The sequence below is a fragment of the Monodelphis domestica genome, chromosome 2, assembly GCF_027887165.1.
Source record: "Monodelphis domestica isolate mMonDom1 chromosome 2, mMonDom1.pri, whole genome shotgun sequence".
Classification (NCBI taxonomy): Eukaryota; Metazoa; Chordata; class Mammalia; order Didelphimorphia; family Didelphidae; genus Monodelphis; species Monodelphis domestica.
Genome location: NC_077228.1, coordinates 204,379,321 through 204,403,020, shown reverse-complemented (window position 1 = coordinate 204,403,020; position 23,700 = coordinate 204,379,321). Strand labels below are relative to the sequence as shown.

Sequence of the window (23,700 nt, the reverse complement as noted above, 5' to 3'; positions counted from 1 at the left end):
CCATAGAGTACCCTGAATCCAAGGTAGGCAACCACCTGAGCACCCAACTGGCATTATAAGAAAAGTAGGAGGAGAAGGGATATTGGGGAGCCACACAGACAATATTTTTTAAGAGTGGGAAAACCAAATTATTATACTTTCAAAATTAATATCTTGAGAAATTCAACGGATTTTTAAAGTATTTTCACCTTCCACACAAAGATTTAATTTCAAGTTTACACACACACTCCTTATTCCAATGCAGCAAGCAGGTTAAGGACATCATTCCTCTGTGTCCTGAGTCTGCCTGAAGTGCTAGAGACAGTGGCCCATCTCCTATGCCTTGAGATTCTACCCAGGCTCCAATCTCTACTCAGAGGTGTCCTCATTGTGCTTGAGCCGAACTAAATAATTGCATTGCGGTATTCACTATCATTCGAGGCCTGTTTTACTTTTGTTGACTTTGATTTGAACTTTGTATTCTTTTTCTTTTTAAGTGGCTACAGTTATTCAGGAGCTACACTAGAGAACATTCAGCATTTTTGGTTATTGCTTCGAGCTCCAGGGACTTTCCTCACAGTTTCAAAAATTTTGCATCATTTTCCTCTATACTTTACCCCTGTCTTTATCATCTTTCAGAAACTACATCTCCCAACATTTTTTTTAAAAAAAGGCAAGTTTTGCGCATGTGCAGAGGAAGAGTGGAACGGATGGGGAAGGGGAAAACGAAGTGACTGTGGCTTTAAGGACTCTTCTCCCATTGGTCCGAAACTACCCAATCAGAGTCCTGAAAGGCAGCCAATGAGAAGGGCGAAAGCACTAACTCCGGCTGGTTTGAAAGAACTGGCGGAGAGAGGAAGAGGCTGTTGGCGCCAGGGGCGGGGTGGGGGGCCGGAAGTTAGAGCTTGGGCACTAGTTAGCGGGTTGGTGGGGGGCAGGGAGGGCAAAGGACAAGTTTCGCTGTCCGAGGACGAGAGGGCCTGGGGCGGCGGAGTTAACCACGGCGTGGGACAGACCAAGGGTAAGCAAATCCTGACCTACCTCGTAGGCCCCGAGCCCACCCATGAGTCTCTTGGAGAAGTGACAGATCCAGCCATTCCCCGCCCCTACCCTGAAATCTAGTGGGAGGAGGAGGTGGGGATGGGACGGGTACTCAGGGCACTTCTGGATAAGGGACCATACCCCCCCTCCCCGCCATGGTTCTGGAATTAGAACATGTGGGTTCAGATCCTGCTGTGTGTCCTTAGGGAAGTCTCCATAACTTCCCTGGACCTCAATTTCTTCACCTGTAAAATGATGGCTAATTGGTCTCTTGTGGACCCTCCCAGCCCCTTGTTTAATCAGTCATGATCTGGATGAAGGTGGTTGGAACTACATCTTACTAATAGAACTCTTGATGTGAAGGTGAAACTGGCCTTCCCAAGAGAAACAGATGTATACGGCCAGATCTGTTTTGGGAGAGGGATGTAATCCCAAAATCAACCAGAATTTATTAAGCATCTAATGTATTCCAGGGCTTGGGGGTACAGAGACAAAAATGAAACAATCCCTGCTCTAAGGAAGTTTGCATTCCTGTGTGAGGATAGGAACTTATAAAAGAGTATACAAAATACAAATCCCACTTTTTACAGGAAACCTTTCTCAGTCCCCTTATTGCTAGTGTCTGCACTGCATCAATTATTTCCAGTTTGTTGTATAATAAACTTGTTGATACAGAGTTGTTTACTTATTGCCTCCTATTAGACTGAGTTCCTTAAGGACTGGGAACTGTTTTTTGCTTTTCTTTGTATCCAAACCTTAATACAGTGCTGGACACATAGTAGCTTCTTAGTAAATTTTTTATTGGTTTCTTTTAAATCCTTACCTTCTGTCTTTGTATCAATTCTAAGACAGAAGAGTAATAATGGCTAGGCTGGTAATGAACCTTTTAGAGACTCAGTGCCCAAGCTGCAACTCTCCCATGTATATGAGTGCCCCCCCACCCCAGACAGGGGAGGGAGGAAGCACTCCCATTGGGCTGCTAGGCAGATGGGGTGGGTGATGGGAAAAATTCCCTCAGACATGGTGTAGAAGGGAGGAGAGCAGTCTCCTCCAGCACAAGTGCCATAGGTTCGCCAACATGGGACTAGGCAATTGAGGTAAAGTGACTTGCCCAGGGTCACATAGCCAGGATGGGTCAGAGGTTGGATTTGAACCCAAGTCCTTCCTATTCCAGGCCTGGTGCTCTGTCCACTGTGTTCGCTAACTGCCTCAGTAAATGTTTATTGCCTGATTAATGGAGAGAGAAAGAATCAATCAGCAAGCATTTATCAAGCACCTACTATGTACAACTATTGTGCTAATCACTGAGAATACAAACACAAAGAATGAAACTACTCTCAAGTAGCTTATATCCTAATAGGAGAAATAGTAAGTGTGAATATAAATATGTACAGAGTAAATATAAATATATATGAAGTAATTAAGGAAAAAGTAGGAGGGAGGGCATTATTAGTTGAGGGGGATCAAGAAAGGCTTCATATAGAAGATGATGCTTGAGCTGAACTTTGAAGGAATTCTAAGAAGAGACAGGGAGGGAATATGCTTAGCTTTGAGGGATAGCTAGTACAAAAACATGGAGAAGAGTATAATATGTGAAGGACAAGGACAATTTAACTGGTCTGTAGAATACATTAAGTAGAGTAATGTTTAATAAAGCTTCAAAGATAAGAGCCAGATTGTAAGAGACCTTAAATGCCAAACAGAGGAGTTTGTACTAGATCCTAGAAGCAACTGTGAGCCATTAGAGTTTCTTGAGTAGGGTAGTGACATAGACTGTCCTCATTTAGGAATAACAATTTGGCCACTGTGTGGAAGATGAATTAGGGAGGGAAGAAATTGTAGAAATTGGGGGGGGGGGCAGGACAGAAAGGCAACAACCTGGAAGCTATTACAATAGCCAGATGAAAGGAGATGAAAGCCTGATGGCTGAGGATGGTTCTAAGACATGTTACTGAGGTAGATTTCACAAGATGTCAATTGATGGGATTTTGGGAGTGAGGAGTTAAAGATAATTTTAAGGACTCTTACCTGGATGACTAGAAGTTAGATAAGGCCAGACTAAGGAAGATATGAGATAATGTACATAAAGTGATTTGCAAACTTAAAAGCAGCATTGACAAACCTTTTAGAGATCACATGCCCAAACTGCCCCAAAGAGTAGAGGGAGGAAGTGTTCACTTTGGTCTGCTGAGCAGAGGAGCAGGGCATGCAAAAAATGACCTCAGGCACAGTGGAGAGGGGGGAAAGAGCTATCCTCTCCAGCACACTGAGGCATGTGTGTCATACCTTTGCCAACATGGCTTTAAAGTGTTCTTATAAAGTAGGTCCTGGGGAAAGTTTGTACACCTTTTTCTACCTAACTTTAAAGGTACTGGGGAGCAAAGTGCAAGGTGCTTGATCCTTCTTTGTCGCAGTTCTCTTCCCTTGACCCCTTTGTTTTCCTTTTCCTTTCATAGTATCTCTATTAACAGAAGTACATCAAGTTGAGGGGGGTGGTTGTCAGATTGCTAAAGTTCATAGAGTTGAAAGATTTGAGTGGAAACCATCTCAGAAACCTAGTCCAAACCCCTCATTTTTCAGAAGAAACTTGGACCCAGAGGAGGGAAAGTGACTTGTCCAAGGTCACACAAATAGCAAATATTATCTGGTACTTTCCCCACTGCTATATGACTGTTTGATTCTAACTTGTTAAGAAAAGGAATAAACTTTTCTTTTAACCCTTATCTTTTGTCTTAGAATCAATACTGTGTATTGGTACCAAGGCAAAATAGTGGTAAGGTCAAGGCAATGGGGAAAAAGTGAATTGCCTAGGGTCAGACAGCTAGGAAGTGTCTTAGGCCTGGCTCTCAATCTACTGAGCCACCCAGATGACCCCCAAGGAATAAACTTTTGTACTAATTGGAGGGTTGGCAGAGATCATGATCCTGAAAATGACATGAATCTCTGGCTTTCCTTTCCTTTCCCTGCAGCTCACTGGCCACCAGATTTTAATGAATGTTCTGGGTTAGAAATGAGAAAGAAATATCTGTAGCATCTTCCTAGTATTTTGGACTCAGATATTCTTTTCCAACTTTAAATCAAAGCAGTCTTGGCAAATATGCTCTCATTAATCTTTACAGTCCCCTTGGGAAAAGAGGGAAGAGCAGCTGTTCTCTCTGACTTGGGAAGAGGAAAACTGATGTCCCAAAGTGAGGTAGCTTGTCAGGATACCCCCACTTCCACCCCTCAGTTAGATATTGATTAGGGATGAAGACCTAGGCATCCTGGCTACAGCAATACAAATTGTCACACTCACAGCTCCGTCCCAGGGAGAACAAAAATATCTCATTAGGCAAGCAGACAATTTCCTAACCCTTCAGGAGGCAGTAAGGGAAGGCCAGGGATTATAAAGGTTACCTACACTCAGTTACTATGCCCATTTTAATTCCTTGAACATGAGATTTGGTGGCAGTGTGGCACCTTTTTAGCTATGATATGACACGTGGGTAGCTGAGATGGGCATAGCCCATCCCATCCCCAGTGAGCATATCCTCAGTTGTTCTTAGGCTATTTGAGCCAGACACATCTTTCCCAGTATATCAGGAACTATATGGGTGAAAGAACATTGTTAATTAAGATACATAGAAGGAATGTGATATTTCAAGGGTGAAAGGCTTAGCATATTATAACCTATCTGCTAGGTAGGAAATTTAACTATACAAAAGGGTTGCTGTTGCTAGGTATTGCCACCTTCATTTAGGGGAGGAGATATTTAAAATCAGGACCTGATTCTCTCACAGCCATATTTAAGACAAGGAAGAAAAATATGAGATGGGAGGAACATGTCCCAAAGAAGGCAATCCAGATGGAAAAGAGTCAAAGGAACTAGGGATGTTTAGCTTAGAAAAGAGATGGATTATTAGAAGCAGTTTCTAGCTAAGTTCAAATATATGAAGGGCTGACAAATGGTCTAGGGGTTAGATTTATTCTGTTTAACCCCAGAGGGTACAATCAGGAACAATGGGTAAAATGATGCAGAGATGCATACTTATGCTCATGTCTCAGGAGATAACGAGGTTCCCCTAACTGGAAATAGAAAAATAGATACTGGCCCACCTTCATGGGGATTATTGCAAAGGAGATTCTTGGCAGCCTCAGAAGTCCCTTCCAACTTTATGAGCCATAGTCTCTAGACTTTAACAGGTGAGCTCAAGGAGGTATAATGTCACTGTGGAAGGGGCTAGATGGCTTAGTGGATAGAAAGCTAGGCTTTGAGATGGGAAGTCTTAGGTTCAAATCTGGCCTCAGATACTTCCTAGCTGTGTAACCTTGGGCAAATCATTTAACTCCAGTTGCTTAGCCCTTACCACTCCTCTGCCTTGGAACTAATCTTTAGTATCAATTTTAAGACAAAAGCTAAGAATTTTTTTTAATGCCAGTATGTCTAAATCTGAGAGATCTTGAATGACTATAATCCCATAATCCAGGCTTTCTATTTCTTTTGTTGTTCAATTGTTTCAATTATGTCCAACTCTTCCTGACACCATTTGAGGTGTTGTTTTTTTTGCAAAGATATTGTTTATCATTTTTTTCTTTAGCTCATGTGACAGATGAGGAAACAGAGGTATACAGGGTTAAGTGACTTGCCCAAGGTAACATAGCTAGGAAGTATCTGATGCCAGATTTTAACTCAGAAAGATAGTCTTCCTGACTCCAAACCTGCTCCTCTATCTATTTCACCACCTAACTGTCCTTTCTATCTCTCTACACAATAAAAATGTCATAACACCTTAAAGCCAAAACATCTTAGAATCTATCATCTTCAATTTAAAGATAAAGAAACTGAGGCCAAGAGAAGTTAAGCAACAAGTCACACAGCTAATTAGCAGAGCTGAGACTAGAATCTTTTTTTTCCTTTTTTTTTTTAAGAACCCTTACCTGCCATCTTGGAGTCAATATATTGGCTCCAAGGCAGAAGAGTGGTAAGGGTTAGGCAATGGGGGTCAAGTGACTTTCCCAGGGTCACACAGCTTGGAAGTGTCTAAGACCAGATTTGAACCTAGGACCTCCCGTCTCTAGGCCTGACTCTCAATCCACTGAGCTACCCAGCTGCCCCCTGAGACTAGAATCTTGACCATCCCTACCCCTACCCCCAAAGTCCTATAAATTTTCTATTCTATAATACTATTTTATTGCCTTACAACTATTTCACTGAGGCATTGAACCCCCTGGAACATCCACCCATTCTGTCTGTATGTCTGTCTCCCCCTCTCTCTCTTTGTCTCCCCTCCCCCTTCCTTTCCTCCCTTCCCTCCTTTCTTTCTTAGCATTTTAGGACAGAAGAGTGTCAAGGGCTAAATAATTGGGGTTAAGTCACACAGCTAGGAAGTGACTGAGCTCAGATTTGAACCCAGGTCCTCCTGACTCCAGGCCTGGTACTCTAACCACAGTGTTACTGATTGGAGCTGGGACCCCTGAGTCAGGCACCAAATGACAACAGACTAGGCCCCAGTTCCAAGGCCAAGAGCACTTATGTGGTCTAGAACCCCTAAGCATCAAATGATATCCGACTGAGCCCTAGTCCAAGGACAGCCATCAAGGGAAATTCCACAAGGTACAACCTGCCTGTTTAGAGTTACCCAAGGGCACCTTTCCATCTCCTCAAGGTCAGCCTCAGGAAGGGCACAGAGGAACCTTGCCTTTTTTCTCTATAAAATCCCATCCCCCACTACTCTGGGGGAAGGTGACTACCACCAAAAAGAAAAGGACTCCACTTCCTCCAGCCCAGGTCATTTCTCCCTACTAACTCCAATAAAAGCTTTGTCTGAGATGAACAAAGCTTGAGTGACAAATTCTTTTGAAGTGAGACCAAACCCTGAACACAACATTACCTAGCTATCCCCTCTTTTTCCCCTTCCCATTCTCTCTTCTACCCATCCCAGGCAGAGCTATATTCTTTGAGTTAAGTCCTAGCTTCTCCCTGAAGCTCATATATTGCCATCCATGCTCTCCAGGAGAGATTGAAAGGCCAGGGAGAGAAGAACATGAGGAAACAAAGATAAAGGGAATTGAGTGTAAATATATGTTCTTGAAGGACTTCTCGTCACACTAAGTCATATGTTCCCCTAAAAGGGGGAAGGACCATTTTCCATTTTGTTTTTCTATCTAAATCTAGCACAGTGCTTTTCATGTAGCAGGAATTTAAATGCTTGTTGAAGTAAACTAGATATTTAAAGCAATGTTTTCTTTAGCATTCTCAGTATAGAGATGCTTAATGGGTATTGTGGATGTGAGAAATATAGAGAAAAAGAACGCATATTTCTTGTACTTCAAGGAGCTAACAATCTATCTGTGCCCTACTTAAGGAATTTGGGGGTGAGGAAGAAGACAGGAATTCTTCCAGGGATCTGTTCCTGAGTAACAAAAATGGATAATGAAGACAAAGTGGTTGGATAATGTACAAAAAACAGAAGACTGCTAATTGGAGTTCTCATCTCAGTTCTGCAGTCAATGACTGTGTGACCCAGACAGTACATACACAAAATTATTTAAGAATAGCCCAAACTAACATACCAACAAGTGTAAAATCATATAGTACAAAGTGAATATTGAGTGCTAAACAGCTGCAGGGTAAATGATTGATCTGAGCAGGTTGAATTAATCGAAAGAATTTTTCCTTGAGGAGGCAGGTTTGTAGCCAGATTCTGAAGAGAGAAAGGTTCACCATGAGGAAAGGAAAGGGCAATCACTCTTGAGGAATGACATATAGAGGCATAATGGGGGAAATAAATAATCTATGTATGATGAATTGCAAACACATTGGCTTGGCCAGGGTCAGAGGGCCAGGTTAAAGTATCACAGAGCCAAAACTGAAAAAGTCAACAATTGAGAGAAAGATGGGGGTCCCTGAAGGGTAAGCCCTTCAAGAAGGTGGGGGGGGAGGGAGAAGAGCATTTTCTTGGTTCATACCTGATTATATAATTTAATTATAGGATTATAGATTTGGAGCTAGAAGAGACCTAATCTTTATCTCTATCCTATTTTTAGGCATTGTCATGGTGATGTCAGAAGAGGACTGCACAGTGAGGGTAGTGGTTCGAGTGAGGCCTCCTACCCCAAAGGAATTGGAGATCCATCGAAGGCCTGTGGTTCAGGTGGTAGATGAGAGAATGCTGGTGTTTGACCCAGAGGAGCCCGATGGAGGTTTCCCTGGTCTAAAATGGGGAGGCAGTATCCATGATGGTCCAAAGAAAAAGGGCAAAGATTTGAAATTTGTCTTTGATCACGTTTTTGCTGAGACAGCCACACAGCAGGAGGTATTCAGGCATACCACCCATAGCATCCTGGATGGAGTCCTTCAGGGGTATAACTGCTCAGGTGAGTAGTTAGCCAAATAACATTGAGAATAAAACTTGATAGTAAGTTGAAGAGGAGGGAGAAATACAGTAGAAGTAAACATAAAATGTACTATATTAATTATATTTTTCCATTTCTTGAGGAGAGAGGATTATTTCTGACCCTTAGAGCAATGGTCTTTAAAATAGGGGTTATGACATGAACCCAAGATGGGATGTAGATTCACCAGTCAGGGCCCAGAGGACTCTCAAAAGTCTTCTCTAAATGAGTTAACTTCTGGTTGCCAAGATGGCAGAATAAGAAGCCCACTGACCACCCTCCAAATGACTACGGAAGGCAAATGGCCCAAAATGAATTCTAGAGTGGCAGAACCAACAGATGAAGGAGTGAAGTAGTGCTCCAGCCCAGAATAACATGGAAAGGCATCAAGGAGGATTCATCTCACTGTTGTATGATGAGAGAATGCTGAATAAGCCTCAATGTAACTCAAACTAGATATGACAGGAAAGAGCACAGCTGGCTTCATCTAGCCTCAGCAGCCTAAGAGCAGAAACCAATGTAATACAGAACAATACAGTAGTGGGAAGAAAGCATAATCCAACTGTAATAGAGCCTGGGTGCAACCCTGCATGGGCAGCAGTGGAAGGAATTCAATCCAACAAGGTCTACCCTTAGCAGGATTAGGCAGAACCCAACTTGACCTGGCACAAAAGGCATCTGAACTGAATAGCTGCATACCTCCATACTGCAAGCCAACTAGGGTGCCTCTGTGAAGTGCTCAATCTGGGCCCAAGAAAGCTGAGCCCATCCCAGGCACAGTATAAGCCCAGGAAAATACTCCCTCCACCCTGGGAACAGAGCGAAACTTCAGCATATAGACAAAATCAAGGGGGGAAAAATAAGCTCAAAATGAGCAAAAGACAGAGAAAAAGTACAATATTAGAAAAATATTTCAGCAACAGTGCTGACCAAAATGCAAGCTCAGAAGAGGACAATAATACAAAAATGAATATGTGTGAAGCCTCAAGGGAAAATGTAAAAGAATATAAGGCCCAAAATGAACTAAAAATGAAAAAGGCTCAAAAAACAAATAAGAAACTGAGAAGAAAAATTAGAAAATAAAATTATAGAAAAAAATCAACAGTTTAGAACAAATACAGAAGAAAACAGTTCCCTAAAAAAAAGAAACATAGTACCTCAAACAGGAAAATAACTAAGAAATGAATACAAAGTCTCAAAGCCATCTCCCTCTATATCCTGCAGTGTTTGCCTATGGGGCCACAGGAGCAGGGAAGACACACACCATGCTGGGAGGAGAGAGAGACCCTGGTATCATGTACCTGACCATGATGGAGCTTTATCAGCGTCTAGAGGCCCGCCGACAGGAAAAACACTATGAGATTCTCATCAGCTACCAGGAGGTAACCATAGCTCCACTCTGTTACTCCCCAATCTTTTAAGAGGAATGCTAGAGTCCTCACCAGTCCTCTTTCTAATCTTCCAAAATCAAGCCTTCCCCATCCCTCTCTGCAAGCTTTCCTGACTCACAACCAACTCTCGGTCTATAGTATCTGAGACCAGATTTGAACCGAGGTCATCCCAACTCCAAATCTGGCTCTATCCACTGAACCATCTGGCTTTTCCATATTCCACCCTTAAATCCAGCATTGTAGACATTTAGCCAATTCCACTTAAGCAATCCCACTGCCCTTTATTCTGTCCTAGGTACCAAGATAAATCCTGTTGTCTTTAAACAAGGATATGGACATTTCTCCTCTCCTTTAATCACAAGGAGGCCAACTAAGGGAGGCAGAAAACTGGAATTTAGTTTCCATTTTTGTCACTGATTTTCTAGAAGACCTAAGCCAGGCCTCTTTTCCTCCTCTGGACTTCAACCTCAGTTTTCCCCACTGTCTAGTAGTAACATTTATTATTTATTTGCCCATTTATTACCCTCCATCTTCCCCTAGCCTTTCTCTATAAGACCCAAAACCACACAAAGATGAACTTAATATCTGTAAAGTACTCTACCTAGAGCTGGCTAAAGTGATCCTTTTTAGATCATTCTTAATCCTCACTCTTTCTAACAACTTGGGCAGAGATCCCTCTTGGTTCTATCTACTTGGTTTTACTTGTGCATCCTATACCCCTAATTTCCCACCCACTTTTCTGGTCCTCTTCTCTTTTCAGGTCTACAATGAGCAGATCCATGATCTCCTAGACCCCAAGGGCGCCCTAGCTATCCGAGAGGACCCAGACAAGGGGGTTGTGGTTCAGGGACTCTCCTTCCATAAGGTTTGTATTACTGGGCGGATGGGAGAGGTAGGTTCCATTTCTCTTGAGAAATCTGAACTTTTGCTGCTGTTTCTTTTTAACTCTTTCCTGCTAAGACCTACTATCTCAGGAATAGCCCAAGTCTCACAAAGGGAAATGGGCCCAAGGGATGCTCCCATGCTGGTCAGGAAGAAACCTAGGGCCTAGTGAACTTGTTAGATATTCAGTTGGAGACAAGGGACCTGGTTTTGTCAATACTGCAAACCCTATCTGAGTACCATTTGTTTCCATAGCCAGCCTCAGCTGAACAGCTTCTGGAGATGCTGACTAGAGGGAACCGAAACCGTACACAGCATCCCACTGATGCTAACGCTACATCCTCTCGCTCTCATGCAGTCTTTCAGGTGAGGGGCATGGGACTTTGAGCAAGTCTCTGGCATCCTTCTTTGCCTCCCTGGTTATTCCACCTATGTCTTGCCTTGTTGATTCCTCCAGATCTATGTGAAGCAGCAGGACTGTGTGCCAGGACTGACCCAGACCCTGCAGGTTGCCAAGATGAGCCTGATTGATCTGGCAGGCTCAGAGAGGGCATCAAGTACCCATGCCAAGGGAGAACGGCTTCGGGAGGGTGCCAACATCAACCGCTCACTGCTGGCACTCATCAATGTCCTTAATGCCTTGGCAGATGCAAAGGTAATAGCCTGCACACCATGTTCTCCTAAGTTAAATATGTTCTCAGATTTCTGCTTCTGGGCTTATGTTAAGTGCTTTATCTACCAACACTAGAAAGCTAATTACTGGTATGTAGTCTTGGCAAAATTATTATTACTCTTGGTCTACCTCACAACTTCCAATACAAATGTTATTGTTAATAGTAATGCTTTTTTAAAAATTATGTTGTCCATGACCAAAAAAAGAGAGCTGAATGTGGGAGGGCTAGAGCAGTTCAGAAAGAGATAGGAAAAAAGCTGGTATCTGACTATTACAAGCAAACTTACCTTTCTTGGCTGGTGTTTGGGGCTTAGATGGGCAAGGGAAGAAGCTTCAACTTTCTTATAGTCTAGGCCTAAGCATTGGTATTTCCTGGATTCTGCTTCTTGCCTAAAGTGAGGAAGTTTGGTTTGTACACATATGTTCCCTCCTCCTTCCTCCAAGGGCCGGAAGACCCATGTGCCATACCGAGACAGCAAGCTGACCCGTTTGCTTAAGGACTCTATAGGAGGTAATTGCCGGACAGTGATGATTGCTGCTGTCAGCCCTTCAGCCCTGGCCTATGAGGACACCTACAACACCCTCAAGTATGCTGACCGTGCCAAGGAGATCAAGCTCTCGGTGGGTACCTGTCTACCAAATGATGCAGGCAGTGGTCATTGTAGAGAGATCATGTGAGTGAGGGTCCCTGCTTAAGAATGTCAGTGTGAGGTAAGGGCAAAAAAGGAAGAGCTTAAAACCTCATTAAGAAAACAGTCTTTGCTCTCATGGAGATCCTGGTGTAATGGGAAGTAAAGTACACACCCAAGTCATGATGATGGAGACAGAAAGGCAAAATAACTGAACTGTGAGGTGACTTGGAATGGGGGGAGGGACAAGACGGGTGGCTATTCTCTGGTTTGTAACTGCAGCTTCCCTCTTCCTAGCTCAAGAGCAACGTGATCAGCTTGAACTGTCACATCAGCCAGTATGCCACTATCTGCCAACAGCTTCAGGCTGAGGTAAAGATCTGAGGGCTTCAGGGCTCCTAGATCTGGTGGGAAGGAGAGGAAATCTTTATGAAACTGAAGACCTGCTTTCCTTGGCCCCTCCCTCAATCTTCTTCCCTGCTAGACTTATGTTTCCCAGCTGGATCCAGGGCTTTGATGGGTAAGGGTACTTTTGTTCTAGGTGACCGCCCTTCGGGAAAAGCTCCAAATCTATGAAGCAGGAGCAAGGACTACCCCACTAGAGCTGCCCAAGCCATCTCTCTGCATTAGCCCTCTGCAATCAGGGTAAGCATCCTCCCTCTCCAGTCCCTATCCAAGGTGGAAAGAGAAATTCAGCCGTATTTCAAGTCCTCCTCCTTTTCCTGCTATCAGTACAAGAGGACATGCTGGCAAAGGTAGTTCGAGAACTAGAATTCTGTTCTTAGTTAAGGTTGCAGCCCAGTTCTTAGCTCACTTAAACAGGTTTCTGGCAAATACTGAACTTCAGAGAATTTGGGATTTCAGTGTTCTTTGAATAAGAAAATCGTCATCGTCTTTATACAGAACCATGGCTAATGCCCATTGGCTGATCAAGCTTTGTCACTGGTTATTGTATGCTACCCTGGTGCTGCCAGGGTAGCTAAATATTCTTATCAGCTAAATTAGCAAAATATCCTTTAAAATCTGCTGTTATTTGTTCTCTATTCTCTCTACTTTCCTCCTTTCTCATTTTAGCCTTTGTTTCCCCCTTCAGCCCCAGCCTTCCTGACTCACCCTCACTGTCCCATCATCCAAGCCAGTCCTGCTCTCCAGAGCTCTACTCAAGCCCTGAAACTCCCCAAGAGGAAAAGGTAGAAACCCAAGTGGAGGCTAAAGAAGTGATGAAACCCTTCCTCATTTCTCAAGCCCAGGAACCAATGAAAGAGAGGAATGAAAACGCCATAAAGGAGGTATATAAGAAGCTGAGCTGGAAAAATTGAGTGGCAGGTCAATTGACAAGTTTCTTTGACACTGGGAGAGATTCTTCCATCCCCTTCTGTTTTCCAGGTGTTAAAAGGATCCCTTAGGTCTAAAGCCCCTTTAACAAGGTTGACTTAGGACCATCTTAGGTTATTTTTTATTTTTTTAAATAAACTCTGTCTTGGATTTGATATGGAGTATTGATACTGAGTTTCAATTCCAAGGCAGAAGAAGTTAAGGGCTAGACTTAAGTGATTAAATTGAATTAAGTGACTTGCCCAGGGAGAAAGCTAGGAAGTGTATGAGGCCACATTTGAACCCAGGACCTCCAATCTCTAGGTCTGGCTCTCTATCCACTGAGCCAACTAGTTGCCCCAATCTTAGGTTATTTAAGAGCATCTGGGTCCCTTTATAGGATATAGGAACAATGCAAGGCTTTAGGTCTCATTTTCCTGTCTTGGGGCAAATAGTGGTCAGCATGTTCACTAAAACTTCCCTGAAGGGCCTAAACCCTGGGTACAAATTGAGACCAAAACTTTTTAGACATGGCCAATGTAGGAATTGTTTTGCTTGACTAAGCAAATTTCTTACAAAAGATTTTTTTTGTTTATTTGTTTGTTTTTGTTTAGGGGACTAACTTTTTAACGATGGAAGGGAGAAACGAGATTTTTTTTCCTAATTTGAAATTTTTAATTAAATATAAAAGAAAGAAAAGAGATTTCAAAGACCCAAGTCCCTGCCCTGTAGGGTTTCTCAGTCAAAGGAGACACTAATACAGTCCTGTGCAAAGGACTGACATAAATCAAAGCCAGGCTGCTATATTTACATTGTCTATAGATCAAGAATAAATATATACTGGGGTAGAGAGAAGAATAAGGAACCGAGACAAATTAAAAAATAATCTATAGTTGTGTGACCCTTACTACTCTTCTGCCTTGGAACCAAAACAGTATTGATTCTAAGACGGAAGATAAGGATTTAAAAAATAGTAATACTGTGGGGGTAGCCAGAGAGCCAGCTAAAGATGGGAGGTCCTGGGTTCAAATATGGTCCCAGACACTTCTTAGCTAGCTGTATGACCCTGGGCAAGTCACTTAACACCAATTGCCCCCTCCTTACTGCTTTTCTACCTTGGAACCAATTTTTTCAAAAATCTACCTCAAATTTGAGATTAGGCTTTGATCAATGTAGGGAGGCTTCTTAGGGGCAAAGGGGGTTTGAGAGTGGTGGTAGTTTCATCAGTTGTGTGGTTATTGGGTAAGAGACAGCTTGAAAGGGAAAAAGTGTTAATAATAGGCTCTTTGTGTCTTTATAACTCTTTCCCTTATATCAGGTGCCACAGTCTCCTGTTCCAGCCATAGGGCCCAAGCCAGGATTGGACAGCTTCACATCAGCAGAAGTGGACAGAGACAAGGCCAAGAGGTAGATATCTTTTTTTTCTTTTTATCCTTACCTTCTGTCTTAGAATCAATATTTTATATTGAGGTTAAGTGGCTTGCCCAGGGTCACACAGCTAGGACATGTCTGAGGTCAGATTTGAATCCAGACATTGCTAGGCCTGGCTCTCTATTACTGAGACTCCTTGCTACCCCCAGGTAAGTATCTTTTTTTCATCTAACCTAAAATTTTAAATGAGAGGGAAAGGAAAGACTTTTTGCAGTTAATTTTTCCTGCTACATCCAACTCTAGGTTATCTACATTGTTCCTTCTCCTTTTTTTGTTGACATTATCACCTACTCTGTTTACGTCTCACCATCTTTGTTTATTTCACTCCTCATTGGAGCCTGTAGCCCAACCGGAGATGTCTCATGTGCTAGAAGGAGAGGGCTTCTGGGACCTAAACATTGCATTTTCTCTCTATCCTCTGGTAAGGTGGGGGCCAGAAAGATAGCAATTTAAGAGAAAGAACAGTTCTGCTTAGGCCAGTACTTAGCTTTTCAGGCTGGAGAATGATACTATATATCTTCAACATGAAGTTGAGAACAGAGATGGGGAGGCTGAGTGACTTTTTAGTTCCTCCTGTTTGATTTGGGCCTTTACTCTATGGCTTCATCATTGGATTGAAATGGACTTTGGAGTCCCTAAACATGGACAATCCCAAATCAAAGAAGAATTTGAGTTTTTGGTGCCAAGATTCTCTTTTGTGAGGATCATGGATATGTGAATGTACTATTATTACTATTACTATTTCTCTTCTGGCCTCTAGTGCATCAGTTCTGTGCCACTTCGCTTCCTTGCTGCCAACCCCTCCCAACATGCTTCACGCTTGATAGTGTATTTAAAGCTTCCGGACAGAAGGGCCTGTTTAATTTTATTTCTTGTTGGGGAGTGTCTGTTTCCAAGTCAGCAAAAAACACTGCAGTCTGAATAATCAGTGGCTCATTATCTGTCTCCTGCTGTCAGCTCTGCAGGGTCTCAGGAGAGGGAGGGACAAGTTGGCAGAATGCCTCCCTTGGCATTCTCTTTCTGAGCCCCCCACCATACCCAGAGAGGCCCAAGTACTCGCCAATAGGAGAGTTGACCTGATTGGGGTATCTTAGTAGAAAGAACTCGGGATTCTAATTCTGACTCAGCAACAAAGTTGCTGAGTGAACTTCAGACAAGTCATTTCCTGTCTCTGGGTCTCTCCCAGAATGCATCCGTTTTCTCATCTATAGTATAGAGAGAATAATCCCTGTCATAGCTATCTCCCAAAGCTATTTAAGATGATGAAATGCAATGACAGGTATAAAAGCCCTTGGAAAGTAAAAGTTCTAAATGAAGGGAAGAGGTTATTATTACAGTTTTTCAGTCAGGCAGTCAACAAGCACTTGTTAAGCACTTCCTATATCCCAGGCAGCCCCTGTCTTCAAGGGACTTACTTTCGAATGGGGAAGCTGACATGCGCAAATCAGGAGAGAGGGAATACCTGAAGAAGTTTTAACTTTTAAAAAATTCAGTCATTTTGTTTTTAGAATCTAAAATTGTAGCATTTCAGAGGTAGAGAAGACCTTAAAAGGTCATTTATTTAATCCTTTTCTCTTATAGATGTAGAAACTAAGATTCAGAAATAGAACATTACTTGCTCAAGGTCACACAGCTGATAAGTAACAAGACCCAGACTACCATCCTTTCCCCATAATCTTCCCACAATACTACACTGTCAAACTCATGATTTGTTCTAAACGTTCTATAGCTTAATAATCACAAAGAATTTTTGTGGCTCCAAAGACTCATCTCCCAGTGGCCATCCTAAGGATAAGCACCTCCAAACTCAGCTACCCTGGCCCTTAGACACTAAACATAGAGAACCTATTCCAACCTCACACCTGTTTGTGTTTGTTTTAAAACATTTTTACCTTCACAGTGATGTTTTGTTCAGGCTGACCCTGAGCCATTCAGTGTCAAAGGTGGTGTTTCAAAAGAGTACAATGGAAGAAATAGAATCATCTTTAGAAAAAATATTTGAGATGGATAAGACCCCACACAGAAAATTGAGAAGTCATAGTACAAGTATGGCTATGCATCACTTTAAGGAAACTTGGCAGCTAATAGTATTTTTATAAAATCAATAATCCATCAATTCTCTTTTTAAAAAACTAATTAAAGTAATTATTTAATTTAAATTAAATTTATTTGATTATTTAATTTAAATTAAATTTCTTCACATTTTAATTTTCTTTAAACAACTAAATCCTTTAATGCATTTATAGGATTTGCCACAAGTCTGCTTTTATAGGACTATACCTGTTAGCTATTTCATAAAGTGAGCTATACCTGTATCCTTATCATGTAAAATCCTTGCCATGAGCAGAACCTAAGAAAGAGCAGTAGAAGTTACTGCATTCCCATTGAGTTCATAGACATCCAAGACAAAAGGAAAAACTGAGGTATTGTAAGGAAGGAACTGAGATCATTTAGCAAGGCAATGATCAAAATAGTGGTCAGACTAGTAGACCAACACATGCAGTCTTTTTGGTCTCACTTTCGGATTCATGACTAGAAAGCAGAAAACAGTCCAATGAGGCAGGTCTGTGGGCACAATATAACCCTTTCTTTCACCCCCAGGCTAGCCCTAGTAGTGTTGCACCTGGCCCAGCGGCAGTACTCTCTTCTCAAAGAAGCCAACCTCCTGACACCAGACATGGTTTTGGAGTTTGAAGCAGTGCAACAGCTGGTTCAGGGTGAGAATACAGTGCCATGTGGGAAGGTTGGAAAGGTTGCTGATACTCCTAGCCCAGCCAGAGGGGTACCTCTGTCCCAGGATCTATCCCCAGAGTCAAGTAAGTATCACAGGAGAAGCCCAGCCTCTGTCTCACCTGGTTTGATGGGGACAATGCTGATTGGGTCTCATCCAAAGAATTGATTGATGGCTCAAACTGACTCCATTTTGAGGAAACAAACTTTATTATAAGAGAATATAGTTACAGAGTAGCTAGTATAGTAAATTAGTAATTAAGGTAAGGAAAGGAGATGTGGTAAGTAAAAGGAGAGAGTAAGAGGGTGGGTAGGGGTTATCAGGAATGCTTTTATGTTGCTCAGTCACTAAGGAAGGGGTCTTTTATTTGGGCAGTTGTCACCCTGCCATTTCTAGGGAACCAATGTCATTTTACTCATGGTCCACTTTGGGCTCTGTGGCTTTACCCATGGTTCATTCTGTTTGCCCACTATGGGACTAGAGCAAATTGCAATGTAAATGCTAATGATATATTAAATACCCTGGGGCAGTTTTAGGTCAAGTTTTGATCTTTTCTGAGTAGACTCTAAGAAAGGTAGTGAGTATAGAAATTGATCATTGTTTGAACTTTGTCCTGTGTGACTGGGAAACTAAACCACCTGAACAAAATTCTCTGCTGTTCAGAGAACCCCCAACCAATGATCTAGGCCATGTCTAAAGATTGATGTGAGACATTTTCTCATAATTGTGAATCTAAGCAATTCATATGTCTTATGTGTAAGGTGGCCCCATTCTAATCAAATAGTTATTGTTTCCACGTTCTTTTGATTGTGTACAACTAGTTGGCAGGGTTTGTGGGACTTTTTAGCCTACATCAGGTTGTGTCTCTATAAAGAAGGGTTGTATGCCTTTATATGTGACCAAAGTAGCAAGAGCACCATGAAAATTCTGGGGTAGAAGGCTGAGCCCTGAGTTGAGGGAAATTAAAAATGTGGTCATGGGTTTATCTGTGGTCAGATGAAAGGATTTTGAAAACATCTCCCAACCAGGACTAGAAGACTCTTAAGGACTGGTATTGGAGAGGTGAAACATTTGCATTTTTGCATTGCTCTTTGGTCTCAGTTGTGTTCCTCTCCTTGTCTTCCAGACCTTTTCTTCCCCTCCTGGATCTCAGGTTCTGCTCTGACTCTGAACGTCTCTCTTTTCTGTCTAGCACCTCCAACATATTCTGGCCCCACAACACGAACCATGGCAAGACGTCTGAGTGGACTTTTGCCCATCCTGGGTCTCCCACCACCTTTTTCAACCCTCTCTCCCCAAAGCTCTCAGGCTCCAAGGAAGAAGAAGAGGAGGATGTCAGAGGAGTCAAGCCCACCCAAGCTGAATAGCTCCTCTTCCTCTAAATTGAGGGCCAAACGACAAAGGAAGTCCTTGCCCAACACAGAGAAAAGTTCTGTGCCCCAGGCCTGGCCTTCCACAGGACTCAACACCCCTAAGATGGAGGTCACATCCACTGACCCCTTTCCCCACCTTTGCTCAGCCACTGTTATCAAAAGCCGGGTGCCCCTGGGCCCATCTTCTATGCAGAACTGCTCTACTCCTCTCAGCCTACCTACCCACAACCTCAATGCCACCTTTGACCTGTCTGAGGGCCCCCTCTTGAAGCCTACTGCCTCTGAATTCCTTACTTGGGAGAATGTCCCTGCTGCCTTCAACAAGATGGATAAACCCTTCATTCCTAGGTAGGCCTCTCTTCTTCATCTCCTTTTTGACCACTTATGCCAAAAGCACAAGGATTAGGTTCCTTTAATGGAAAAAAGAAAAAAAGAAAGATCTGAGCTCAAGGTACTAGGCCCAGAAGAAATTCATCCTAGGGCACTGATAGACCCAGGTTTGTTAAGCCATAATCAGTGAATTTTGAGAGAATATGGAGGACAGGAAGGAGTTCTAGGAGACTAGAGAGAACAAATGTAATTTTTGAAAGAAAAGAAAAGCCTACAAACCGAATATAGATCAGCAAACTTTTTTTTTAAACCCTTGCCTTCTATCTTAGAATCAGTACTAAGTATCAGTTCCAAGGCAGAAGAGCAGTAAGAGCTAGGCAATTGGGGTTAAGTGACATCTAGGAAACTTCTGAGGCCACATTTGAACCCAGGACCTCTTGTCTCTAGGTCTGGCTCTATCCACTGAACCACCTAGCTGCCCCAAAACTAGCAAATTTGATGCCACTCCCTAGCAATATTCTAGAATTTATAAACATTTAGGAAAGGAATCAACAATCATAAGGAGCTTTCATCAAGAACAGAATAACTATTTCTGTTTTGAACAGGGTTTCTAGGAATTAGAAGTGGGAAATTCTTTAGGTATTGTTTAAGGTTAGAGAATAGTGCAGTTGGGAGTATTTAGAATTGATTGAAAAACTGCAAGCAAAGAGAGGGCATTAATGATCTGATGCTTTAACTTGGACGGAGGTATCTAGTAGAGTGCTCCAAGGATCTCCAATTGGCCATGAGCCATTTAACATATTTCTCCACCCTTTGGATAAAGACATAGATGTCATGCTTATTATATTTGCAGATACCACCAACCTTGGAGGGATAGCTCGCCCTCTGGAAGACAGTCAGGATCCCAAAAGATCTCCACAGGGTAGAACACTAGGCCAAAGGCACTAGGAGAAAATTTAACATAAGACTAAGTATAAAATATTGTACACTTGGTTTCAAGAAATCAACTTTACAGGATGTAGCACAATCAGAATTCATTGGGAACAGAGCTCGGGGTTTACAGGCTCAATAGGAATCAACATTGTGCTAAGAAAAGCTACTATGATTCTAGTGTACATTCATCCTAGGGCATCAAAAGCCCAGGCAGATGGGTTTGTGATCCATGCTTAGTGATCTTTGAGAGATCATGGAGGATAGGAAGGAGCTCCAGAAGACTAGTGTCAGGACTAATCAAGTGACAGCAAGGCTGTTCCCAGCCCCAAGAAGGCCACAGCCAGAGTGTTCTGTTCCATTCTGGGTGTTCTATCATAGGAAAACATGTAAAGAAACTGGAGAGTGTCTGGAAGAAAGAGGAGGCAAGATAGGCAGTAGCCTTGAGATCATGTCTTCTGATAGAGCAATTGATGATGGAACAGTTTAGCCTGAAAAATAGAACACTTAGAGTAGACATGATAATTATGTTCATGTATATAAAGGGTTGTCATGTGAAAGGCAGAATTCTACTTGTTCTGTCACTTCTGACCTTAAAGTACAAATCTAGGAACAGTAAGTAGGAATTGGATTTCAATTTGATGTAAGGGAGGAAATTCTCTAATAATAAAAAAAATGAAATATCCAATAATATCCAAATCTAATAATATTCAAAAAATGAAATGGTCCATCTTGGGTAGATCCCATTTAAGGTCCTCCTGAAAAGGATGGGGTGGTGATCTTGGCAGGCATGAGATAGAATTAGTCAGCTACACATTGGTCAAGGTACCATCTAGGATTATATCCAACTCTAAGATTCTCCAATTCTACAACTGGAAGTAAAGAAGCTTATTTTGGAAGCTTGCTAGCAAGTTTCCCTTTCATCCCAGTCTTTTCTGCTCCCCAGTGTCAGGACATCAGGGTATACTGAAGAGACTGGTCTCCTTGGGGGCCTCTTTTCTTTCAAAGAAGAAGGCCATTACTACCAGTATCTCAGAGCCCTCAGCCAAGGACTAGCTTCTGATTATCCCCATGGGTGACTTATGGAGCCTCAACTTCAGAAGTGGGGTAGAGGAGGAGGAGGAGGAGAAATCTGGAAGAAGAGCCAAGGAAACCAACCTGGCCCTTTTAGCAGACTTCCCTTGGAACCAGGCTGGCACCTTCCATCAAGTCTTCCTGTTTTCACTCTTGCCAGGGATAGTTCACATTCTTGGGCCACTTCAAGGTTTCCAAGGTGCTTTTCTTACAGCTCTTTGAGATAAATGATGCAACCATAATTACCCACCTTTTATAGATAAAGGAACTGAAGTCTGCTTAAGCATTTTCTCTGGGGTCACAAAGCTAGAAAGTATTGGTGTAAGTCCTGAATTCAAACCTTCAGGCACTCTTCCCAATATACCACACTCTTTCTCTCTCACAGCACTGCCACAGCAGCTGTTTCTGTTTTCTACTTCGTTTCCTACTTATACAAGCAGGGTGAGGGGAATTTCACACTATCCAGCAAAGGTTATTCAGCTGATTTTCTTTCAATGGGACTGAAAGGGACTCCCTCCCCCACTAACACTCAAACAAATGTTAACCAAAGTCTGGTTAACCACTCAACAGCACCTAGACCAGACTGGTTCCTGAGACATCCTCAGATTGTTAAGTCTAGTGGAAAGTGACAGGATAATTTGGGTCCCTCAAACATCCGACAAGATTTTATCCTGCCTCAGCACCCCAACCCCCAACTCTAGCACTAACTCCATCAGAAACTAACCTTGGAAATGGGCAAGTGGAAAGGTTTTTTGAACTCCAGTTCCCAGGACATGTCAGAAACTGACATCTGGATGTTCTCCCAGAATGGGCCTGTCACTCAGCTGTCAGTACTGGGAGTGAAGAAGAAAAAAGGAATCACAGCATCTTAGTTGAAAGGGACCTTAGAGGTCATCAAATCCCATCTCCCACCCAATGAAAGGTAGGGCCAGGGTGTGGACAGGAAGTGAAAAACTGCTTAGTCCTTTATTCCCTTTCTGATCTGGGAACCTTCATCTTCCTTCATTCCTTCAGGGGGCCCATGCCACTATTCACCATGAAGGGTCCCAAGTCAACATCTTCCCTGCGTGGTGGCTCTGCCCGAAAGAAGAAACGCCCTTTGAGGTAAGAAGCAGTTGGAATCAGGATTTCAGAAACATTATGCCCCACTGGCTCTGATATCTGAACTAAATTATAATTGAACTCTACCCCCTGGAGCACCTTGTTTGGCAGCCAGCCAAGTTCCTATATGCAGATGAGATCTCAGAGCAAGTTATCTATGTCCATTACTTGTTCAGGCTTTCCCCTGCTATTTGATGTTCAAACAAGAGCAGATTGCTAGGCATTAATATTCTTCTGACTGATTAGTGACTCTCTTTATGGGTAAGACATTCCATTTGAATCATAACTGACTGAATCCAGTGACTAGACAATGGTACTCCTCACTGATTCTGGGAAGCTTCTGGTAATACCCAATTACACCCTCCCCAGGGCTCATTGTTAAGTTGGGCTAATGTCTTCTGGGGATTTTTAATCCTCACTTTGATGGGGAAAGAATGATGTCTGTGACCGCTGCATTTCCTTTTTTCCATCAGGTCCTCAGCTTCCTGTTCATTGGCTGCTCCCCAGGGTCGGAGTCGAATTGCCAGACTCCACAGCAGCACTATGAAAAAAACAGGAGGTCCCCTTGCTGTCCGAGGTAACTGGCAGGAGAAGGGGAGGAGAGGTTTAACCAAGGCCAAGAAAATACCAGGTGAAGAGTGGAAAAAGTCAGTGCAGGGCCTGCCTTTCATCTCTCATATACTTAAAAGGATCCTAGGAAGAGAAGCCGATAGGTAAAAATGGGAAGGGAGGAGCAAGATGGAGCCCTGGATCAGAGGTTTTCTCTTTTCCTTCCTCTTCAGAACTTTCCTCCAGCCCCCGATGGACAGGCAGCCAGAGGAGCAGGAAGGACTCCGCAGGGCTTGGAGGAGCTCCACAGGCTGGTATCCAGCCCAGCAGAGGCAAATCCATGATCAAGGGGTCCTGAGAATGGGATATGTCTTCTCTTCTTATCATCTTGGCTTCTTCTACTGTCCCATGCTTGTCCTGGCATTCTGTTAACAATGAACAGATCCTCTAGTACACCTTCCATTATAAACTCCACCCAATTTCCCTGACACTGCCTTCCCTTCCTCTCCTGCGCTCTTATTGAAATCAGTGCACTTATATTCACATACATGAATTAAAGTGCCTGTCATTCTTAAGTGTGTGTGTTCTAAAGTAGACAGTAAACTTTTTTCTAAAATATTTTATTTTTTTGTTAAATATTTCCAATTACATGCAAAAATATTTTTAACATTCATTTAAACAAATTTGTGAGTTCCAAATTTCCTTCCTTGAGAAGACAAACAATTTGATATCAATTATACATGTGAAGTCATGTGAAACAGATTTCTATATTAGTCATCTTGCATATGTAATAGTTAAAATTAGTTTCTCTCTGTCAAGGAGTATTATATTTTATGAGATTTATTAAAGGTTAAGGATTAAAAAAAATCCAGAATAAGAAAGCACATGTCTAGGCCCA

General features: G+C 42.5%; 1 protein-coding gene across 3 annotated transcripts; it reads left to right on the top strand.

The window, feature by feature from the left end:
* The first annotated feature begins 834 nt into the window (after nt 1-834).
* On the top strand, nt 835-23,420 carry KIF18B (kinesin family member 18B). 3 transcript variants are annotated; one of them, XM_056816979.1, is made up of 16 exons: nt 835-1,000; nt 8,047-8,376; nt 9,619-9,776; nt 10,546-10,650; nt 10,923-11,033; nt 11,125-11,322; nt 11,785-11,961; nt 12,267-12,341; nt 12,511-12,614; nt 13,063-13,258; nt 14,602-14,690; nt 17,316-17,530; nt 18,572-19,166; nt 22,167-22,256; nt 22,727-22,884; nt 23,036-23,420. In XM_056816979.1, the coding sequence occupies exons 2-16, from the start codon at nt 8,055-8,057 to the stop codon at nt 23,158-23,160; spliced, it is 2,718 nt and encodes a 905-aa protein (XP_056672957.1). In that variant the 5' UTR covers nt 835-1,000; nt 8,047-8,054; the 3' UTR covers nt 23,161-23,420. The 3 variants fall into 3 exon arrangements, with proteins under 3 accessions (XP_056672957.1, XP_056672958.1, XP_007482525.2); XM_056816980.1 differs by having other exon boundaries at nt 836-1,000; nt 22,727-22,830; XM_007482463.3 differs by having other exon boundaries at nt 837-1,000; nt 18,638-19,166.
* The last annotated feature ends 280 nt before the right edge of the window (nt 23,421-23,700 follow it).